Source organism: Hydra viridissima, unplaced genomic scaffold (genome assembly GCF_058129835.1).
Source record: "Hydra viridissima isolate aposymbiotic clone 2 unplaced genomic scaffold, HvirCarnegie_v1 scaffold_6, whole genome shotgun sequence".
NCBI lineage: Eukaryota > Metazoa > Cnidaria > Hydrozoa > Anthoathecata > Hydridae > Hydra > Hydra viridissima.
This window is the reverse complement of record NW_028324305.1, coordinates 15,745,555-15,767,314: the sequence shown is the minus strand read 5'-3', so window position 1 is coordinate 15,767,314 and position 21,760 is coordinate 15,745,555. Positions and strand designations below refer to the sequence as shown.

Here is a 21,760-nt window from a genome sequence, read left to right as displayed (position 1 = left end):
CCTTATCAGCCATCATCTGAACTGTAGAAGCTTGTTGTTTATATTGTAACAGTTTATGCTCTCACTTGGCTTCAGATAAAGACTTATCCACAAGCATGTGATGGCGCAAAAATCTTTGTTATTGGTTGTGCATGCCAGAATTTAACTGACGCTAGAATGCGTGAAGCAGTTCAGAACGCGCTGGTAAGAAACATTTATTTTACGCATACCAAAAATTTTCTTATAGCTTCATGTGATGACTCTGAAGTTGCTGTTCGTTGAGATCCTTTACAGAAAACTGTACTGAACAAAAGACAAGTTAATGAAAATAAAGGTGAATTTGTAAAACTTCGAAGACGAGCATCAAATTTAACTTTGATGCTGATAACTATTTCAACCCTGAAGATGAAGATGAAGGAGCTAAAGGATGAAGAGCCCTAAAATTGATTCTTAATTTATTTTTTGCACAGCAGCATTAGGGCTGAATGGAGGCTGTGACAACTGAACATTGATGAAAATAGATGACAACAATCGGTAACTTTTTTCGGCAGGATTTCCTAAATACACTATTTTTAAAACCGAACTTGGAACTCACAATCATGGTTTTAAAAAAACAAAATTTTAGCCATTTATTCAACTCTATCAGTAACAACCTCTGCACCTAATGATAAAACAAAACTATTTTGTTAATATTTTCTCAGTCCGCCCTAAAAAAACTTTGTAAAAACTCTTTAAAAAGAGGTAAAGTTTGGTTTTGTTTGCATAATTGATACTAAATATATATTTTATTACAAAAAGCTGAATTTTAATAATAAAATCTATTGGGGTTTATATATATATACTGCAGTAAACAACTCAAAAAACAACGTTTTGTAGATTTAAAACCCATTTTTTAAAAGGCTGTTTATATCATAGCCATGTGCGAGTGATTCTCAATATCTCGGGTATCTTTTCATTAAACCTGCTCCCCTTTTTTGCATGCTGTGGTTAAAATAATTTTTTATGGACATTTTTAAAGTTAGATTTTAAAACTTCTCTTAAAGACGGTGAACCTTCGTATCGCGGTGTCGCTTCGTATTTTTTTAGGACATACACATATAGCAAACAATTTTTCTTGTGCTTTTATGATGCTTGAAACTGTAGTCATTTTTATAATGCCAACGAATGGGTAATCAGAATATAAATCTTTTAAAAAAAAAAAACACTCTCCCGAAGATAACGACCCAAAGAAATCCATAGCTGTTTTTTTCCAAAAGATGTTCTGGTAAACTCGACATTTTAGTTGTTTCTAGTTTTGGTATTTGTGAATTTGCTTGGCATTCTAGGCATATATCAATATGTGGTTCGCTATTCATAGTGACTCAAAAGAGTTTGTAACGCAGTAATCCTTTGTATTTTTTAGCACTTTATGGATGTTTTGCAAAACCGTTTTCGAATGCTAACACAATTTTTATTTTTCTTAATGCAATTTCTTTCATGATTAGTTAACTGTTACATAATTAAAGTTGAGTCCTGAACCAATTTAAAAAATTAATATATGCACAAGAAGTTGATTAAATGGTCAATATGTTATCTCTCTCTCAGTTTAGATTAAATACAATGCTTTCAAAACTTCGGATACAAATGGGTGTTTGATTTGACAGCTGCTTGTAAGGCTAACAAATCCAAACTTTTTGTGAAATATTATGAAGTTGCCGCTGTAAATACGAAGGAGAAGGTTGATAAGTGGTACTTTGAGCTGAACAAAGTTGTTTTTGTTAGGAATCTAAAAATTTTTTTATTTTTCTCAATATGGTAGAGGGAACACGGTTCTATGAATATGCTGTTAAGAGTAGATATTGAAGATAACTAAAAATTATTGCAAATCTCTTTAACCTTGGGAAAGAGATCGGAACCTCTAGGATAAACACTTCAATCTTGGATAGGCAGATAAATTTTACTAACTTTGCTAACTCTATACAACTTCTGCTTCTATACACATTCAAACTTTCCTCGGCTACTGTTTCCCTGGCTGCTGTTTACCTGGCTGCTTATCTCAAGCTTTTAAATGCTCATCACCAAATCTCCGTGTATTTTTTGATTATTATAAATAAAATTGGTCATAAAAAAAATTTTGTCAAAGAATTTAGTTTTCTCAAGCTCATGATTGTTGCAATCTGTTAACGATCGATTCTAAGACATATTTGAGTTATTTTACAGGTATTTTTGAAAAACTAGATATATTGAATAAAGAACTTCAAGGAACAAATAAAACCTTTGTCATTGCAAAAGCGAAGATATTTGGTTTTAGTACGTCTATTGAACTATTTGAAAAAGACGTTTACCAAAAACAATTTGAAAAGCACAACGGGGAGATCTAAGAATGAAGCTAACAAAATTGGAACCCAATATAAAATCTCTTTGTATCCAGCATCAAGCACAAGGATCTCACTAAATTTCATTTATTTTAGACTTGAATACCTGATGTATTTTATTTTGCTACCTATGAAAAATCTATAATATTAAAAATTATCTATATGTAACATGGGGGGACATTTTAAGTTTTTATGAGCTTTGGTGGGGCATGGTTCTAAAAAGGTTGGGAAGCACTGTGTTAGACCTTATGTTTGCATAGAAGATACGCATTACTGCTTGTCAGCAGTCTGTTCAACAAGAGATACTTCATTGTTGTTAATGATCTCCTAAGATATATATTTTTTTAATGTAAACAGTTATTGAATGAAATAAGACAGTATTATAACTACTTTCAAAAAATAAACATCTTAACTTCACATGACAAACAGTAATGCATATCTTCTATGCAGTCGTTAGATCCAACATCTACGAGGTGTGTTCAAAAAATACCCGGAATTTCCGTTTTTTCGAAAAAGTATTTATTTATTCGTCTACATTAATGTTGTCTCCTTAAAAGTAGTCCCCATTAAATACTATGCACTTTTGCTAGCGCTTCTGCCAATCCTTGAAGCACTTCTCAAAATCGATCTTTGGGATAGCCTTTAGTTCACTCAGCGATGCGCTTTTAATGTCATCTATGCTTGTGAAACAACAGCCTTTTAAGTTTTTCTTCATTTTTGGGAATAAGAAAAAGTCACACGGAGCCATATCTGGTGAATATGGAGGTTTAAAAATTACGAACAAGCAACGACGAGTGAGCAGGTGCATTATCATGATGCAAAAGCCATAAATTGTTTTGCCATAAATCGGGGCGTTTTTTTCGGATTGCTTCACGTAAACGTCGCATAACTTCAAGGTAATACTCCTTATTAACCGTACGACCTTGTGGTAAGAACTCATGATGAGCTACGCCATTATAATCGAAGAAAACAGTAAGCAAAACCTTTACATTTGATCGAACTTGACGTGCTTTTTTCGGTCTTGGTGATTCAGGGTGCTTCCATTGTGACGATTGTACTTTGGTTTCGACGTCATAAATGTACACCCATGTTTCATCACCAGTTATGACCCTTTCAAGCAAACTTAGATCGTCATTGACGTCATTTAGTAGCTTCTGAGCGATGTTCATGCGATTGTATTTTTGGTCGAAATTCAGCAGTTTTGGAATGAATTTTGCTGCCACTCGTTTCATGCCCAAAACATTTGAAAAAATGTTATGACATGAGCCAATTGATATGCCAACTTTATCAGCATTTTCTCTTATTGGGATTCGGGGATCATTCATAACCATTTTTTCCACTTTTTTCACGTTTTCATCAATTATTGACATGCTGGGTCGACCGGAGCGTTTGTCATCTTCAACGTCTTCGCGGCCATCTTGAAAACGCTTATACCACTCGTAAACTCTTGTTTTTTTCATAGCAGACTCACCATAGGCTTTTTGTAACATTTCACACAATTTGTTACGTTTTATTTCATTTTTTACGCAAAATTTAATACAAATTCTTTGACTCTTTAATTCTTCCATTTTTTAAACAAGCAAAAATCGCCGAACTCATAAAAACACGTCGAACCTTAGCGACTACTACAGACAAAGTAAACAATAAATATAGCTGAGCTTTTTATCATACGTTAGGGGCATGTATACCAACACAAACAAAAAAAAAAATGCTGACGATCGGACTCTTCAAACCCGGGAAATTTAAAAGTTCCGGGTATTTTTTGAACACACCTTGTATATATTTACATTTAAATAGCTATGAGTATATGTAGGAAGAGAGGAGGACCAGCTGATAAAATGCTCCAGCAATTAAAATGATATATTATACTTTCAAATAAAGATTTTTTATCCGATTAACATTTATAAACTAATAAATAATGGAACTTTGACTTAACTGATCTTAAATTAATAGTTCAGCTAATGAATTTAGCAAAATAACCACTATTAGTTTTTATAGTGCATGAATATTTTCAGTCAACTAAAAACCATTTTCTCATTAATTTGTAAAATTTATTTAAATGTGTTTATATATAGAAGCTGTTAATCAATAATGCGGTTACCTTTTTTAAATGAGTTAAGCATAAACTCTGTTGGTTAGACTGTCATTATAATACAAGAAAATAATCTTTTAAGTCTCCGATTACACCCCCTTTTTACGCAAAAAAATTTTAACCCCATATTTGTTTTATCACCGTATTAGCATTTAATAAGAATAGTTTAACTAAAAGTTTAGCAATTGTGATTACCAGTCTCTTTTTGGTAAGTTCAGTTTTTATTTTATTTTATTTTATTTTTTTATTCATTGGGTAAACAGTGGACATTCGAATCATCTTTGAAGGAGTTTCGATAAAAAACGAATAGCATCGGTACTGATGATATCAATATGATATCGAAGTGCACTCAAACTCTTTCACATCTCGTTTTTTTCATCGTTTTAATTTAAGTGTTATTTTCGCTATATAAATGCGCAACAAAACTTTATTAAACGATGATCTTTTTAATCGAAAATTAACGTTTAGATTAGTTTAAATCATCGCTTTTTAATCAGAAGTTAAAAAATTAACACATATGTTAGTTTACTTTAACCAGTCAGTATGTAAGTTCATCTAATTTCTTTTACAAATCAGTATTCTAATACACCCAAACACTATTATAAGAGAAGAATGCAAGAAGTAAACATTACAAGGTGGCACGGTTAAACAGATTCCATGTCATAGGAGTACTGCTGGACCCAAAATTTAAAGATTACTCCCTAAAAAGATTTGATATAATCAAAAACAAGTGAAGGATTGGCACATAAATTCTCTTATACCAATCGATGAATTAACATACAAATGCAGAGAGGAACAGGCAGTAGCACTACAGCCATCACAGGTATCATCCCCAATCTCAGAAAGCAGCAGCAACTCATGCAGTTAGAGCAGTGTGAATCCTTTCATTAGGAAGTTTCTAATGGTCAATAAGCAAACAGATGAACAAAGAGAAAAGAGAGAAGTAGCAGAGAGAAGTTTAGGAAGTGAACTATCACAAAGAAGAAAGTACAATACTATTTGATTGACGGTCATGTTGATGCAAACATTCTAAAGTAGCAGAAGTTAAGAGAAGAGGACGCGTTTGGATTCTGCTAAAAGAAATCTCACAGAGAAATGGGATGAAAATATTGCAGAAGAGCTGTACAATACCATTAAAATACCGAATGGCCCTGGCGGCTATGAAAGTGATGAAAGACAGAAAGTAGGAACAAAAAACTTTCTGAATCAAGCTAAGCACAAGCAGGTTCTTCTAAAAAAGTAAAGGAAGAAAAATATTATCCAATGATCGTAGGAAAACTCATAATAAGCTTGATGACAGCGAAAGTGAAAAACCTAAAAAAAAAGATAAAAATATATATACCAAAACCAAAGAAGGACAAAAAAAAAATGTTGAAATAATAGATCTTAATGACTCAGAATGAATAAAAAAAGCTTTAAAACTAAGAAAAAGAAGCGTTTTTTTCCCTCAAAAAAAAAAATGCTTTTTAGTAATTCTCTACTATGTGATTGGTTCAACAATAGGGCATGCCAAAAAAAAAATTTTTTGGTCGCACTTTAAAAACCTATTCTATACATAAAAGTAAGCAAAAATATGAATTTTTATTGTTCTATTTCAATTCTAGGGGCCAGAAGATGAAATCAGGATTTTACGAAAATACGCAAATTATGGTGAAATAACGTGAAGGATGGCGAAATAATAAGATTGCACCAATTTGTGTTTAGTTTAAGATTTCAATCACTACATGACACATCTATTATAAACTGTTAATAGTTTCTTATAGCTCAATAATTAAAAATAGTTAAAATAACATTAACTTTTCCGAAAGAAATGGGTATGAAAAAGAAGAAAAATGAGCATATAATTGAAAGTGTCAGACGACCATTATATCTGTTAACTAACCCAATTTCACAGCTACCAAATACACAGCTTCCAACCAATTATAGTATTTTAAGATATTATTAATATCTAATTTCAAGTAAGAAGAAAAGATTTATTAAAGCACAAATTAGCATGGCCTGTAAGAAGAAAAATAAACAAGGAACTTGGAATGCAAAAGTCAGACATAACTATAAAACATAAACATTTTTATTCCTAGATTTAAGAGGACTAAATAATTATTTTTTTAGGTGCCATAAATGTTAAATAAAGAAAATACTTTTTAAAAATCTAAATTAGGTAGAGATTTTCGTGATCATGAGGCGCAATCAGACTGCTTGATTAGACAAATAGTCAACATTTGGACCAAAGCAGGATTTGAAGCATACATCGTTTTAGAATATTCAATTCTTGACAAACTTTAAGCTCTCCACAAGAAGTATCAACTTTTGAAAAAACGTGTTTTTCTGAAAGATACCAAAGATACTAGAGAAAATATTAACAAAGAATTCATTTCAACAATGGAACAGTTGTTTGACATAGGCAAAGATAACTTAGAGCAACTGATGAGAAGTGACAAAATAACACCAAGAACACAAGCTGCTAGTGAAGAAGACCTAAATTTCTAGATCAGCAAACAGACAGGTAAGAGTATCAAATATAACGTAGCCATTTTGTAAATTTCTCTATATTAATCAAATTGTTAGCAGCGCAGCTACTTTATGTAGGGCATTCAGTTTGTCTGTTGAGTAAGTTATTGGATTCAAACGTTATATCTTTTGATTTTAGGAAGTGGTTTATTTCTAAGCCAGATGAAGAGATAGCTACCATTATTGAGAAATGCCTAGAAAGGTATAAAAGACGAGAACAAATGAGAATGAAGTACCTAGAGGAGAAAGAAAGATGTAAGTCAGCTTCCCCACAACTTGATGAAAGTGATGAAAACTTGACGCCAACTAAGAAAAGGTAAAACAAGTGTCATAATTACTTTAAAACTGTTAAAAAACTTTCTTCTTAAGAATGAAGTCCTAACTTATTTATGTAAATATTTTAGATACAAGTCTGGTCCAGCCAGTTTGGATATGTTTGACTCAACTTTGACAGATCAAGATTTTGCTGTAGAAGAAGACTCATTCAAAGGTGTTGATGATGGCTTTGAATATGGTGCTGCTCATGATAAAACCCCAAAAGTCTGACCTAAAGGCTCAATGCAAGTAAATAAAAAGATCACAAGAGAAGAACTGATGGCAGTAACTAAACCTATTTGTGCTAGAGTGTTACTCAGCATTGAATTACAAATCTGGCTGTTGTCGTCTGTTGTTAATTATCTGGGAGAAGATGTTAATCAGATGGGCATTTCTAAATCCAGTATTTCAAGAGAAAGAGCGAAAGTAATTGAACATCAAGGTAATTTTTAAAGGGACAAGGGGTATTACATCTAAAGAAAAAGTCTTTTATGCCAACTTTTTGCCAGTCAAAATTAAGTTTGTTTTTCAAATCAAAAGATTTTTCTTCACATGCCATATTTCTTGTCCCTAATTTTCTAATGTAAGTCTATTATAAATAAAAGTTATGATACAAAATCTTACTATAACCTTAAAGAGTGGAATATTTACCTGAAAGTAAACCATCATAACAATAATATATTGTATTAAAAAATGATCTTTATTTAGGTAATATCATCAGAGAAAATTACAGAAAGATAATGGCTGGAAAACACCTTGTTCTCCACTTTGATGGCAAGCTGTTAAAACATTTAGATGAAAATACCTTGCAATCTGTTGTAAGAGATGGAGTTGCTGTCAGTGTTACTAGCCCTGAATTTGAGAATAAAAACGATCTCTTACTTGGTGTTTTACCTGTAGTCTTGAAAAGCTGTTGATGAAACAGAAATTATTCACAGCTTACTTGAGTCCTTTGATGTATCCAATGAAATTTTTGCAATTGTTGCAGATACTACCAATATTAACACAGGAGCCCATGCAGGAACTATAACCAGATTGTGCTATAATTTGGGAAAACCTGTTCTCTGGCTGTTATGCAGACATCACATGTTTGAAATAGCAATACATAAGGCAATTGTAATTGTCGTTGGACTTACTGCTGCGCCAGATAGACAGTTCTATAAAGATTTCAAAAAGGACTGGGAAATTTATCACGCCATAATTCAAAAAGCTGACCTGTCTGAGTTTAAGAAATTTGACGAGAAGAAGCTGGAAGTTGGATCTGAACTTCATAAACTTTACCTCGAAGCTCAGGAGTATCTAAAGTTTGCTCTTAATCACAAAGTGTTTCCAAGAGATGATTATAACCATCTGGTCTAGTATGCTGCATCTTATTTAAATGTCTCATCACCAAAGCTGAATGGTTTTAAAATTCATAAACCAGGGGCCAATCACAATGCTCGTTTCATGGCTGACAGTCTTTACAATTTAGGTTTTGTTATGACATCAGGTATAATAGATTTTCTGCTTAAAGATCAGTTACCTCACCTGGAAAAGTCAGCTTTTATATGTGCAGTTTTTTATGCTGCATGGTATTTACGTTTATACAAAGCAGAATATGCTGTTAAGAATGATTACCTGTCATTCAAGTCAGCTTAAGTTATACAACAAGAGTTTCATGTCAAAATTGGCAATGCTTTTCTGAATTTTTTTCAGCAGCACTCTTGGTACCTTGCCCCAAAGGTTGCTGTGTTAATACTGGCAGATCCAGATTTTGAAGAGAAGCTTGCAGTTCTAGACAAGCTGTTGACCTTTGAGGTACCAGATATCAACACTATTCCCAATAGTAAACCTGATGCTGTCCTAGTTTTACCAAAAACTGAGGTAACAGAGTTGATTACAGAGGAAAGTTGGGCTATGTTCATTGTTCTAGGCATACAGGACAAAATTCCTACCTGGAAAACATATTTAGCTCCTGGAAAGCTGGAGGAAAATGATTAATATGTATCATTTTGTGAGTTAGTAAAATCTGTAAATGTTACAAATGACCCAGCAGAGCGGAATATTAATCTAATACATAGATATATCAGTAGCGCATTAAAGGAGGACAAAAGGCAAGATAAACTGCTAGTTATCAGAGAGCACAGGGCGTTAATATCATTAAAAGCTGACCAAAGTGCACTGGCCAAATTGTAAAAAGTCTGTTATAGTAACGATATTTGATCTTAAACTTAAAAATACCTTTCCTCACTTATTTATTTCTTCATTTTTAAAAAGAATTTTTTTTTTTCAGAAAAAAGCAATAATTTCTCGTATTTGCGTAAAAACCTAAAATCATCTTCCAGCACTAAATATGGTGCTAGAGAGGTGAAATTTGGTTTATGTACTTCTTTTTATGTGTAGAACAGGTATTTATACCGCGACCTTTCATTTTCTAAAAATCATGATATTTTGGCATGGCCTATTCAACAATGTAACAATGGAAAGGAATTTTCTTTAGATTTACTTTAGCCGGTTGATATCGGTTTTAGGAAAACAGTCTCTTTTTTAAATCGATTTTACAATCGATATAATTCGGGTTTTTTTTATCAATATTAATCGAATCAGCAATTCTTTTCTTTCAGATTACATCGGTTTTGGTATCGGTTTCCGATTGCATTGAGACGTTTGATCGAATTTGAAAAAATTCAGACGTTTGATCGAATTTGAAAAAATTGATCGTCGTTTTTAACCTAAAAATCTGCTTTTACATAGATTACTTTAACAACTTCTGGCAAGAAGAAAAAATAAAGATGCATTAGAATCTGCTGATTTGTTTGATGATGAAAATTTGATAATGTAAGTTATGCAGAAAAGTTCGACAAAAACATTTCATCTCATTTCGAACCACAGGGTAATTCTCTGACAGATGCTTTTTTCTCATTTGCCGCAAAAAAGAGCTTAACAAAAGTTGAACTTACACAAACAAAGTAAACAAAATTAAGAAGCAAATTAAAACTGGAAGGTAAAAAAAAAAGGGAAGTCTGTAATATGGTATTTTTAAGCTTTAGCAAACAACAAGGAACAGAGTAGACGTTGCTTTAAAAAAGGATGAACAACGAACTAATTAGAGACAATTGGGGAGACCAAATGCTTATCTTAAAAATTTCATGAAGTAGTTAACCGTTTCATATCATTTCCAAGACATAGCCTTGAACTAAAATATATTTAAAAAAAAACTCAATAAATAAAAAGAAAGTTTTAAGAAGATTGGCTTCTATGGAAGAACAAAGAATTAATATTTAAAACTTCTAGCTAATAACATACTTTATTACTCGTTTTCAACCAAAATCTCTTTTTCGTTGATTACATAAGTTTAGATTACTTGCAGAAGAAGAAATAATGAAGATGCATTTGAATTTTCTGATTTGTGTAATGATTCAAACCAAAGTTTGTATATCAACAACAGAATTAAAACCAGATAAAGTTCCTAAATTAGAAGCAAAAGTCACAAATTCCTTCTTTGAGATAAATATGCTCCAGCTTAAATCTGTGTTGTAAATGAATTAGATCTGTGTAGGCTAACCAGCGCAGAAACATCTCGTCACATGCTTGCATTTTGTTTCAAAAAAAGCAAACATGTGACCGAAAATGAAAAACAATGTGTTTTTTGTTTTTTTGTTTTTTTTTTGGCTATAGAAACAACCTCTGATCAAGTATTTTCATTTTTTTTTTTTTTTCATTCATCAGTAAAATGATTATTTGAAGGTAAAATTGCACATTTTACGACCTGCTCACATTACCTGATGATGAGATGTTTGTAAGTTTTTATTGCGCTCTCCTCCGTAAAATTGGGACGTATGATAATCCTAAATTGGGACGTCTTATAATTTCATTTCTTTGATAAGTGCATCCAACCATTTCTAAATAATTTATCGTTATTACAAGGAATTCTTGTAAACACTGCTATAAAACTTGTCGTCATTTAAAACGGTGCTTTAACAAACTAATCAGTCAACCAATCACCCAATCAAATATTCAGCTCTTTCTAAATGTAAAATTTGGTGTTCAACCAAGGAAGGCAACATGTAACAAATTGTTATATATATGTATGAAAACATTCAACCTATTTCCATACTTTGAGTTTCCTTTTCTATTTGTATTATCATACTGGTTAATCGAGACATGTTTAAGAATCCCTTTACAAGTCCCGATGAAATAAAAGCGATGTCTTTTAGTAATTTTTCTTCAAAAGACTTCTTGTTGGATAGCAACCCTTACAGCGATCATTAAGATCATTTTGATCAAGCTTGAAAAAAAAACACAACCAACATAAAGTATTCCAAATCTTATATTTTCTTTGAGCGGCACAAGTGACATATTTTTGGTCAAAACTTTCCAGGTTACTTACTTTTATAATTTAATACACGCTTTGCCGGAAAATCAGGAATAAAAGAAGAGGTTTCGAAGGGCTTGAAATTTACAATTTGGATTTTGCAGAAAACATAACATTTATAAAATTGGTAACTGTTCATTTTGCTTCCCAAAGATTTTTCGGGAAGAGAAGATGTTCATGATTCTTACTTTAAGCATTAGTGAGATGTAAAAAGTAAATATTCGATGATAAAACTGGTTATCAATTACAGTTAGAAACATTTGTTTTATACATCACGAAGCAGTGACGCAAAGAAAGGATATTTGTCATCATATTAGATATACGAGGCGTGGATTTTAATCCGGCTCTTATGATATTAACATTCGATTGAATTGATATCACGTGCTTCACAACTATAAATTGAACGCTACGCTTTGCGTTTTACAAAGAGCAAGAACTTTGTGGTGCTTCTACAGTGATAGAACAGACAAAGCTTGAATATACTGAGATTTGATTTTCTTCAAAAATTTCATGAAGTAGTTAACCGTTTCATATCATTTCCAAGACATAGCCTTGAACTAAAATATATTTAAAAAAAAACTCAATAAATAAAAAGAAAGTTTTAAGAAGATTGGCTTCTATGGAAGAACAAAGAATTAATATTTAAAACTTCTAGCTAATAACATACTTTATTACTCGTTTTCAACCAAAATCTCTTTTTCGTTGATTACATAAGTTTAGATTACTTGCAGAAGAAGAAATAATGAAGATGCATTTGAATTTTCTGATTTGTGTAATGATTCAAACCAAAGTTTGTATATCAACAACAGAATTAAAACCAGATAAAGTTCCTAAATTAGAAGCAAAAGTCACAAATTCCTTCTTTGAGATAAATATGCTCCAGCTTAAATCTGTGTTGTAAATGAATTAGATCTGTGTAGGCTAACCAGCGCAGAAACATCTCGTCACATGCTTGCATTTTGTTTCAAAAAAAGCAAACATGTGACCGAAAATGAAAAACAATGTGTTTTTTGTTTTTTTGTTTTTTTTTTGGCTATAGAAACAACCTCTGATCAAGTATTTTCATTTTTTTTTTTTTTTCATTCATCAGTAAAATGATTATTTGAAGGTAAAATTGCACATTTTACGACCTGCTCACATTACCTGATGATGAGATGTTTGTAAGTTTTTATTGCGCTCTCCTCCGTAAAATTGGGACGTATGATAATCCTAAATTGGGACGTCTTATAATTTCATTTCTTTGATAAGTGCATCCAACCATTTCTAAATAATTTATCGTTATTACAAGGAATTCTTGTAAACACTGCTATAAAACTTGTCGTCATTTAAAACGGTGCTTTAACAAACTAATCAGTCAACCAATCACCCAATCAAATATTCAGCTCTTTCTAAATGTAAAATTTGGTGTTCAACCAAGGAAGGCAACATGTAACAAATTGTTATATATATGTATGAAAACATTCAACCTATTTCCATACTTTGAGTTTCCTTTTCTATTTGTATTATCATACTGGTTAATCGAGACATGTTTAAGAATCCCTTTACAAGTCCCGATGAAATAAAAGCGATGTCTTTTAGTAATTTTTCTTCAAAAGACTTCTTGTTGGATAGCAACCCTTACAGCGATCATTAAGATCATTTTGATCAAGCTTGAAAAAAAAACACAACCAACATAAAGTATTCCAAATCTTATATTTTCTTTGAGCGGCACAAGTGACATATTTTTGGTCAAAACTTTCCAGGTTACTTACTTTTATAATTTAATACACGCTTTGCCGGAAAATCAGGAATAAAAGAAGAGGTTTCGAAGGGCTTGAAATTTACAATTTGGATTTTGCAGAAAACATAACATTTATAAAATTGGTAACTGTTCATTTTGCTTCCCAAAGATTTTTCGGGAAGAGAAGATGTTCATGATTCTTACTTTAAGCATTAGTGAGATGTAAAAAGTAAATATTCGATGATAAAACTGGTTATCAATTACAGTTAGAAACATTTGTTTTATACATCACGAAGCAGTGACGCAAAGAAAGGATATTTGTCATCATATTAGATATACGAGGCGTGGATTTTAATCCGGCTCTTATGATATTAACATTCGATTGAATTGATATCACGTGCTTCACAACTATAAATTGAACGCTACGCTTTGCGTTTTACAAAGAGCAAGAACTTTGTGGTGCTTCTACAGTGATAGAACAGACAAAGCTTGAATATACTGAGATTTGATTTTCTTCTCTTTACATCATTTACGAGAAAAAAGCAAAGATGTCAGGAATCCGACAAAACTTTCACCAAGACAGCGAAGCTGCCATCAACAAGCAAATTAACATGAAGCTTCATGCAAGCTACGTTTATCACTCCATGGTAAAGGATATTATATATTATGTTTACATTCATCGGTTGCTCAATTTTTTCCTCATTATAAACTTTAGATATAACTTGTTATTATTGAGATTGTTAAATAAACGACTATTACTTTAAGGCTTGTTACTTTGATCGTGATGATACTGCACTGGCTGGTTTCCACAAGTTTTTCAAACATCAATCTGAGCAGGAGCGTGAACATGCAGAAAAGGTGAAAATATGTCAAAGACATTCCTTCTTTGTTGCTTTTCAGTTTGTAAAAAAATAAAAACTCTGTTCATATTTAATTGAAGTTTTACTATACAACTTTACATTTTTGGTTTTTTTTTATTCTATAAATCTAGTTTTATAAAATCTTGCTTATTCATAGTTTAAATTCTTTAAACCACGATTATATTTTTATAAAATCTAGTTGATGCAATACCAAAACAAACGTGGTGGTCGAATCGTTTTATATGATATAAAAGCCCCTGTGATTGAATGGAGTAGCCCTTTATCGGCATTGGAGGATGTTCTAGTTTTAAAAAAGAAAATGAATCAAACGTTGTTGACCCTGCATGGAATTGCTACTGGTCATAAAGATTCTCAGTTATGTGACTTCTTAGAAACAGAGTTTTTGAAAGAGCAGGTCGATGCAATTAATCAGATTTCAAAGTTGATCACAAATGCGAAAAGATGCGGTGATGGTCTCGGAGTTTATCAGTTTGATAAGTTGACCATGTTAAGTGAGTAGCAAGTGCATCTCACTAAATGCATCTCAAGTGTTTTGCTTTGAGGACTATAAAGTGCAAACATTTTTGTTTATTTTCTTTTTAAAATCATAGTGAATAAAAAGATCTTTAGAAAACGACAAAAATATAAAAAAATTGGGAAAGAGAACTTGTTTCATTTGAACATCTTCACGAACTTTTGTATTAACTTTGGATTAATTAAATTAAAAAACTTTTAAATAATTAAATTTTAATTAAAGCAGGAAAATGGCAGTAATAGTTTTTTCAATTAGCCAGTGAAAAAAAAAAATAATAAGATTAGTCAAAAAACCTTACCGAAACAACGTCTGAAAAATAGTTTAAGAAATTTAAAAAAATGTCGTTTCAAATGAGTAAAAAAAATCGGAAAGTACTGTTTCTTTTCCAAAATTCTCCACCTGCCGTTTCCATCTACATCCCTCATCTGCAACCTTTTTTTATGTCTGATCACAAGTCAACACAGGTTAATGTAGGTTTCATTGAAGGTCTTCATAAAGTAATGTAACGATTGGGTTGAGGTACTCATTCAGAATCGCGATTTGGTTTTTCTAGCTTTTGAACTTTTAATCAACTAAAAAATGTGAATTGTTAGAGGGGCCTAACTTTCACTGAAATCATTGTAGCATTTGTATTAGGAGAGTGCACACTAAAAAAAGTATTTCATTAGATTTAATTACAGATTATAAAGAAGAGTTCAGATGTTGTCAAGCGGCCAAACTGCAAAACATTATAAATTACTTAAAAACCAAAATATTTGTTAATAATCTTTTACAACTTTTAGCTTGACAGATACAAATTATTTGCCTACTGGCTTCTTCTTTTAAAAAATCGTATGGACACTGAAGAAGATAATTTTGCTCACTTAAATAAGAATAAGTAAAAGCTAAGTTTATATTCGTAGAAATAAACCTCTTCAACTTTAATTAAAATCAATTTTTTTGAAAGTGAGAAAAACATGTGTGCTCCACTAGTAGAATGATATCTGGGTCGAAGATTGCTGCTAAGGCCCTTTCCATGCGTCAAGTATATCAAATAATTCAATTTATAAAAATTCAAGTAAAAAAATCAAGTAATTAAAATTAAAATGGAAAAATATATACAACAATATATACTATACCACATTATATACTGAAACACATTACTGCGTTTCTTTCTTCAATTTTTACCAAGGGTGGAGAGCTCGAAAGGGCTTACTATCCAAAAAAAAATAAATAAATAATAAAGGTTCATACGAAAATTTACTAAAAAATTTTTTTGTGGGTCAATAAACTTAAGTTAACTCAAAATCTATCGCTTCTTATTTCTCCCCTTAGATGCATTTATGTATTTTATTTATATAAATAAAATACATAACGCACCATTTTGACTTTTAAAAAGGTCTCCCTCCCCTCTCCCAGTTTGGGAAGATTTAAATTAACGTTAGTAAAATCGAAACGTCATGAATTTTTTTATTCGAAAATCACTAGTTAACAATTCTATTTAGGATACAATTTTCTATCAATATCGTATGTTCTTGTTAATGGGTATTTCAGTTTTTTTGTTTTCAAGTTTTACAATTACTTTTTAAAAAATGTTGCGCGCAATCTTGTTTCCTTCTTCATCCACTAGAAGGAAGAGAAGATTTCAAAGGGAGAATACTTATACTATTTTAAATATTACCGGTATTAATATAATAGTAATAACAAAAATAAGAATAATACATAATCATTCGTGTCGATGTTATCATTCGTGTCGATGTTATCATTCGTGTCGATGTTATCATTCGTGTTGATGTTAAAAGAATATATTCATGATATAAATTGTTGAGAATATTTATTTAAAAAATTTAAGTAAGAAAAAGACCAGTGGTAAATATTACTACTTTGTATATATTTCGATTTAGGCGTTGTTATAATTGTTATTGCATGCATTAATACTTTTATTTAAAAGTTTCATCACAATTCTTGCACCCTCATCTTCGCGCTAAACAAACACCAGCACACTTAAAAACCGCACTCCCATCATTCCCTCATAGAAAACCCCGCCCTAACACGATTGACGCCATCGCATTCACACTTCTATAACACACTATCTGCGCTACTCAATCTCATCTCACCGTCATCACACTATTATCTAACACTCTTGCCAACAATAGTTTCAAATCAGTTAATTCAGAAGTAAAGAGACAGGTAACATTTTTGATTTTAGAAAAGCAGAACCATGTAACATTCCTATTTTCATTGTGTAATCTTTTATGCTTTTTGTTATTGCTTTCTTCAGAAAGAAAATGAGGAATTTTAACTGTTGGGTCAATTTTTGAAACTTGATTAATTTTTGTAAAACTTATTTCACAGAAGTTGTAGACAATGTAATTAGTTTGTAAAAAATCGGTGAAAACTTCTTGTAAACAGAAATATTAAAGTAAAAAACTGTAAAAACTCTTAAGAAAAAGCCAAATTTTGATTTTGTTTGCATAATTCAACCTATAATATAACAAAATCACAACATTTTAGTTGGTTAGGGTTAGGGTTAGCAGAGTTTGTAACGCAGTAGTCCTTTGTAATTTTCAGCACTTTAGTGTTCTTTATGGATATTTTGCAAAATCGTTTTTTTGAATGCAAAAAATTTTTATTTTTCTTAATAATTAGTTATCATATATCCCTTCATGATTAGTTAACTAGTTTTGAATGCCACAGCACGGCTCGAATTTTGGGTTTTTACACTAATTTCACGACTACAATTCATTATTTACAGCTATAAACTAAACTCTCCTGTACTCTCCATTTTCATATCTTCAAGTGTAATGGGTTTGGGTGGCGTTTTAATCACTAAGAAATTTAAATAAGCTGCTGGCCATTCGATACTTCGCGTCTTTATTTAAAGTTTCTTAATTTTACACTCGACATTTTTATATACTGTAAACTCTCGATAGCTTGAACCCCCCTATAACTCAAACTCGAAGTATTTTAGAATTCCCGTTGAACCATCATTAATACTATAATAAACCCCCGATAACTTGAACAATTACTAACTTGAGCTTTTTTTTAGTCCCTTTATAGCTCGAGTTAACGGGAGTTTACTGCGTTGGTTTATTAGTTATGTATCGAGTTTACTACGTTATGTATCGAGAGTTCACTAAGCTGAAATCTTTTACATACAATTTGATTTGCCATCTTAAAATACGTGCGTTTAATCTTGACTCAGAAAAAAAATTTTCCAGCAGTGGTTTGTGCTTTACTAAGACATTAAATAATTTTGCGAACAATTGAAAATATAACTTTTCTAGAGGTCATATTAATGCAAGACCTTCACTCACTGTGGTACCGTATTTTAACTAACGTTGATGGCGTTATGGCTACCGAGGATGACTGACGTTGACGGCTGACGTTGATGGCTGACGTTGATAGCTGACATTGATGGCTGACGTTGATGGCTGACGTTGATGGTTGACGTTGACGGTTACCGAGGATGACTGGCGTTGATGACTGACGTTAATGGCTGACGTTGATATTTTTGTGAGAATCGTTACTTAAAATTTTTCCAAAATTGAAATTTTGCGTCTTAAAAATTGTGAATTCTGATGTGAACTCTCGAGGAATTTTATGAAACGAGAAAACCATCAGTTACAGCTTCAACTTTTACTGTGTGGTAATTTTTACTTGATGCATAATATTAAGATTCAAATTTAAATACTAAAGTAACAAATGCCTCACTGCAGTAAAAAAATTAAAGCTGCTTTGAAAATGTGACGCATTATAATTAAGTTAAATAATTGAATGATACTTGTTGCTGTATTTACTTCTTGATACTTGTTAATTGCAGTTAAAACTTAATTTAAACAAATAAAAATGAAAATGCAAGCGATTTTATTCTTAATTACTTATAAAGTCTTAAGCATTGACAAAGTCTGAACTAAAAAGCTACATTTTTAAGGCAATTTCTCATTTTTTCAACTTCTATTTTATGTTATCAGTCAAATTTTAAACTTTAATTCTTTAAAGAATATATTTAAATGCAAAAAATGCATTTCAAAATAGCGGATTTTAGATACGTTAGACACCAGGCCAATTTACACAGGTTGCTTATTTTCCGTAAAAAGCTGCGAATGCAAAAACTTTTTAATGTAGAAGAGCATTTCCTTAAACTTATTTTAATGAAGATTTTAATTTTGCAATTTAAGACTAAGAATAATTGATTTCGTTAAATACCAAATAAATGTTTTGTTTATGGTTCCTCAAATTAAAGGATGAAATTGTGTTGATAGTTGCTCCTCAAATTAAAAGAGGCTTTGATTTTAAACTTCCAATTGCAAACTTTATGTTTAAAACCTAAAAATAAGTTTGTGCTTAACACCAGGTGGTAGTTTTTCCCAATCCAACCCTTCCCCCTTCCCCTCACTCACAACTTCTAAAAATATATAAATGTCTTGTATCCAAAAAGTGATCAGAAAAGAAGATGTCACTGAGCTTTTGTGCCTTGAAAAAACTCTTTAGCTGATAAAGTTTGAAAAATTATACAAAAAGGATGATATTCAGTTCAATTTAATTACAAAAAAATTGAAAACAATAATGAGGTATAAAATAAAGAAAGTTAAAGATACTGAGTATTTAAAAATGATATTAAGTAAACTTCAGGAACTTTAAAAGTACTTTTTTGCATTAGTTGATAAGGTATAAATAAAATCTGGATTGCAGAACTCTGTGGGAGGATACTTCCAACTTTTTACCTTGAGTGTCAAGACTTTATTTTCTATTCTTTTATCATTTATTGTTATTGTTATTATTATTGCTTTTATTGTTATTATTATTATCATTATTATTATTATTATTATTATTATTATTATTATTATTATTATTATTATTATTATTATTATTATTATTATTATTATTATTATTATTATTATTATTATTATTATTATTATTATTATTATTATTATTATTATTATTATTATTATTATTATTATTATTATTATTATTATTATTATTATTATTATTATTATTATTATTATTATTATTATTATTATTATTATTTATATGGTTATTATTATTATTATCATTATTATTATTATTGTTATTATTATTATTATCATTATTATACTTATGATAGAACGGGCGCATGATTATAAGCGTATTGTAATCGAATAAATATTTAAACTAATAATAATAAAGTTCTTAACTAAAATATCTCTACTGAACTTTCAATTTCAATTTCATTCAATCTTTTCAATTAAAAATCGTTCAAATGAAAATGGGTTGCGGTCCCATAAAAAAATTTCTTTGATCAATCTTTATACAGGTCTTAAACTCAACTTATTTTCTTCGTTTGACGCAATAAAAAACAACAACAAATTGTTTGGTTTTTATTAGAATTCTTTATAAAAGAGAAAACAAAAGGAAAACTGATGTATTTACATCTAGTATCAGTTTGATGTTTGGAGTAGGGGAACATGGGGTAAGATGAAAACATATTGTTATCTTCAAAACTCAACTAAATATGAAATCTGACTGTAGCTGAGAGGGAAGGAGATTACATCTACTAGATTTATTTATGCTTTCTTCGGAATCAAAGATAATTATTAAAAAGGTTTTTCCTACATTAAAGGAAAAAAAAAAATTTATCCACTTGTATTTGATTTATTTCATCATTACATCACCAGCCAAAGGTAAGCAAAAATTTCTCATTCAGTTAGTTCAATTTGGAAGCCATACAAGTAGTATTAAGCTATGATAACTTATTTATGTAGAGTTCTGAGTCATTTTGAAGATTAAGTAGCCCTATATAAATATATAATTTAATTGTTTAAAAAATTGTATAACCGTTTGTATTACATATCTTATTAACTAGAATTTATGATATCGTGTTATTTGAGAAGGTTATGGTATAATGGAATTTACTTTTTTTTAAAGTCGCCATCTTGCCCTGCATACGGGGCAAAATGATAATTTGAGGTAACTTTGGTCAATGAGTTTTTTCCAGGCTATTTTTGATTTTTATATGGGTTTTTTTATACATATGTGACGCATAATAATTTTTTTTCCCACTTTTTGATAAAGTTTTACTTATTGAAACAGTTATTGAATAAGATATAAGTGCTTTTCAAAACGTTTGTCATCTTGCCCCATGTTCCCCTACATGGGTGCTTTAAATAGAAACAAAAGTTTACAAAAGGATTCATGTCGAAATTAGTTTTTTGAAACTGAACGGTTTCTATCTAAAAGTGTTTATTAAAAAAAAATACAGGTCAAAGATTAAATTTTTTACTGGTCGTTTTCAGGTCCTGCTCCCCTCCATATGGTCTTACTGATTTTATTTCAATTCTCTAAGTCCTAAACTCCTCAAAACTCCCTTTTACAATATGGAAATGAAGACATAAAATAATATGATTGCGCTTGGTAAGTTTAAAATTGCTGAAGATTTGTAAATGTATGTTTCCAGAGGAAATGTTTGCTTTGAGGATTTTTCTACCATACTCTCACATTTAGTTTTGTCCATTTTTCCTTCAGCATTCCCCGTTCCCATACTCTTCTCGTACATATTATTTTGCTGTTACCTCGACTAACTTTCATAGTTTAAATGTTAGTTCATAGAAGAAAACATTTTTTAATTTTTACATTTTAAAGGAAACTTACTTCTACTTGTAACAAAAAAAAAATCCTGAAAACTACGTAATGCCGTAAATTACGTAATCCTGAAAATTACGTCATTTAAAAATTAAATTTACATTAAAATTTTTTTGCATAATTTACACGAATTTTTTATGCAAATTACTTGTAAAAAAAAAAAAAAGAAATTTTTCTGTACTTTTATGTACATAAAATCTTTTCTTACATGAAAACAGGATGATTTGAACCCATTATATTTTTTTTTCAATGCGATTTTACATCAGAGATGGGTTGCTGTAAAAAAACAACAGTCGAAGTTCACAAATTAACTATAACTCCACCTTTGCATAGTGGCTGCAGTTAAAACTGTTATCTTTATTATTAAAAGCAACTTTAGTAATTGAAAAGTAATTCAAAAAATATTGTAAGGTGGGGCTTTACTAATTTAAAAAAAAAAACGA

At 30.6% G+C, this 21,760-nt stretch overlaps 1 protein-coding gene and 1 pseudogene across 1 annotated transcript; both read left to right on the top strand.

Moving 5' to 3' along the window:
* Positions 1-6,235: 6,235 nt before the first annotated feature.
* LOC149887237 (uncharacterized) lies at positions 6,236-9,423 on the top strand (annotated as a pseudogene).
* A 4,314-nt stretch (positions 9,424-13,737) lies between these two features.
* LOC149887236 (soma ferritin-like) lies at positions 13,738-14,871 on the top strand. The gene is made up of 3 exons (XM_090090861.1): positions 13,738-13,969; positions 14,088-14,180; positions 14,382-14,871. Exons 1-3 carry the CDS (start codon positions 13,871-13,873, stop codon positions 14,700-14,702), a joined length of 513 nt encoding a protein of 170 aa, XP_089946987.1. The 5' UTR covers positions 13,738-13,870; the 3' UTR covers positions 14,703-14,871.
* Positions 14,872-21,760: the final 6,889 nt, after the last annotated feature.

Bases quoted from the DNA above. Each gene is read 5' to 3' on its own strand.
- LOC149887236 (XM_090090861.1), top strand. From the start codon at position 13,871: ATGTCAGGAATCCGACAAAACTTTCACCAAGACAGCGAAGCTGCCATC. The intron at 13,970-14,087 runs GTAAAGGATATT...TATTACTTTAAG, and splicing joins GCTACGTTTATCACTCCATG to GCTTGTTACTTTGATCGTGA. The intron at 14,181-14,381 runs GTGAAAATATGT...TATAAAATCTAG, and splicing joins AGCGTGAACATGCAGAAAAG to TTGATGCAATACCAAAACAA.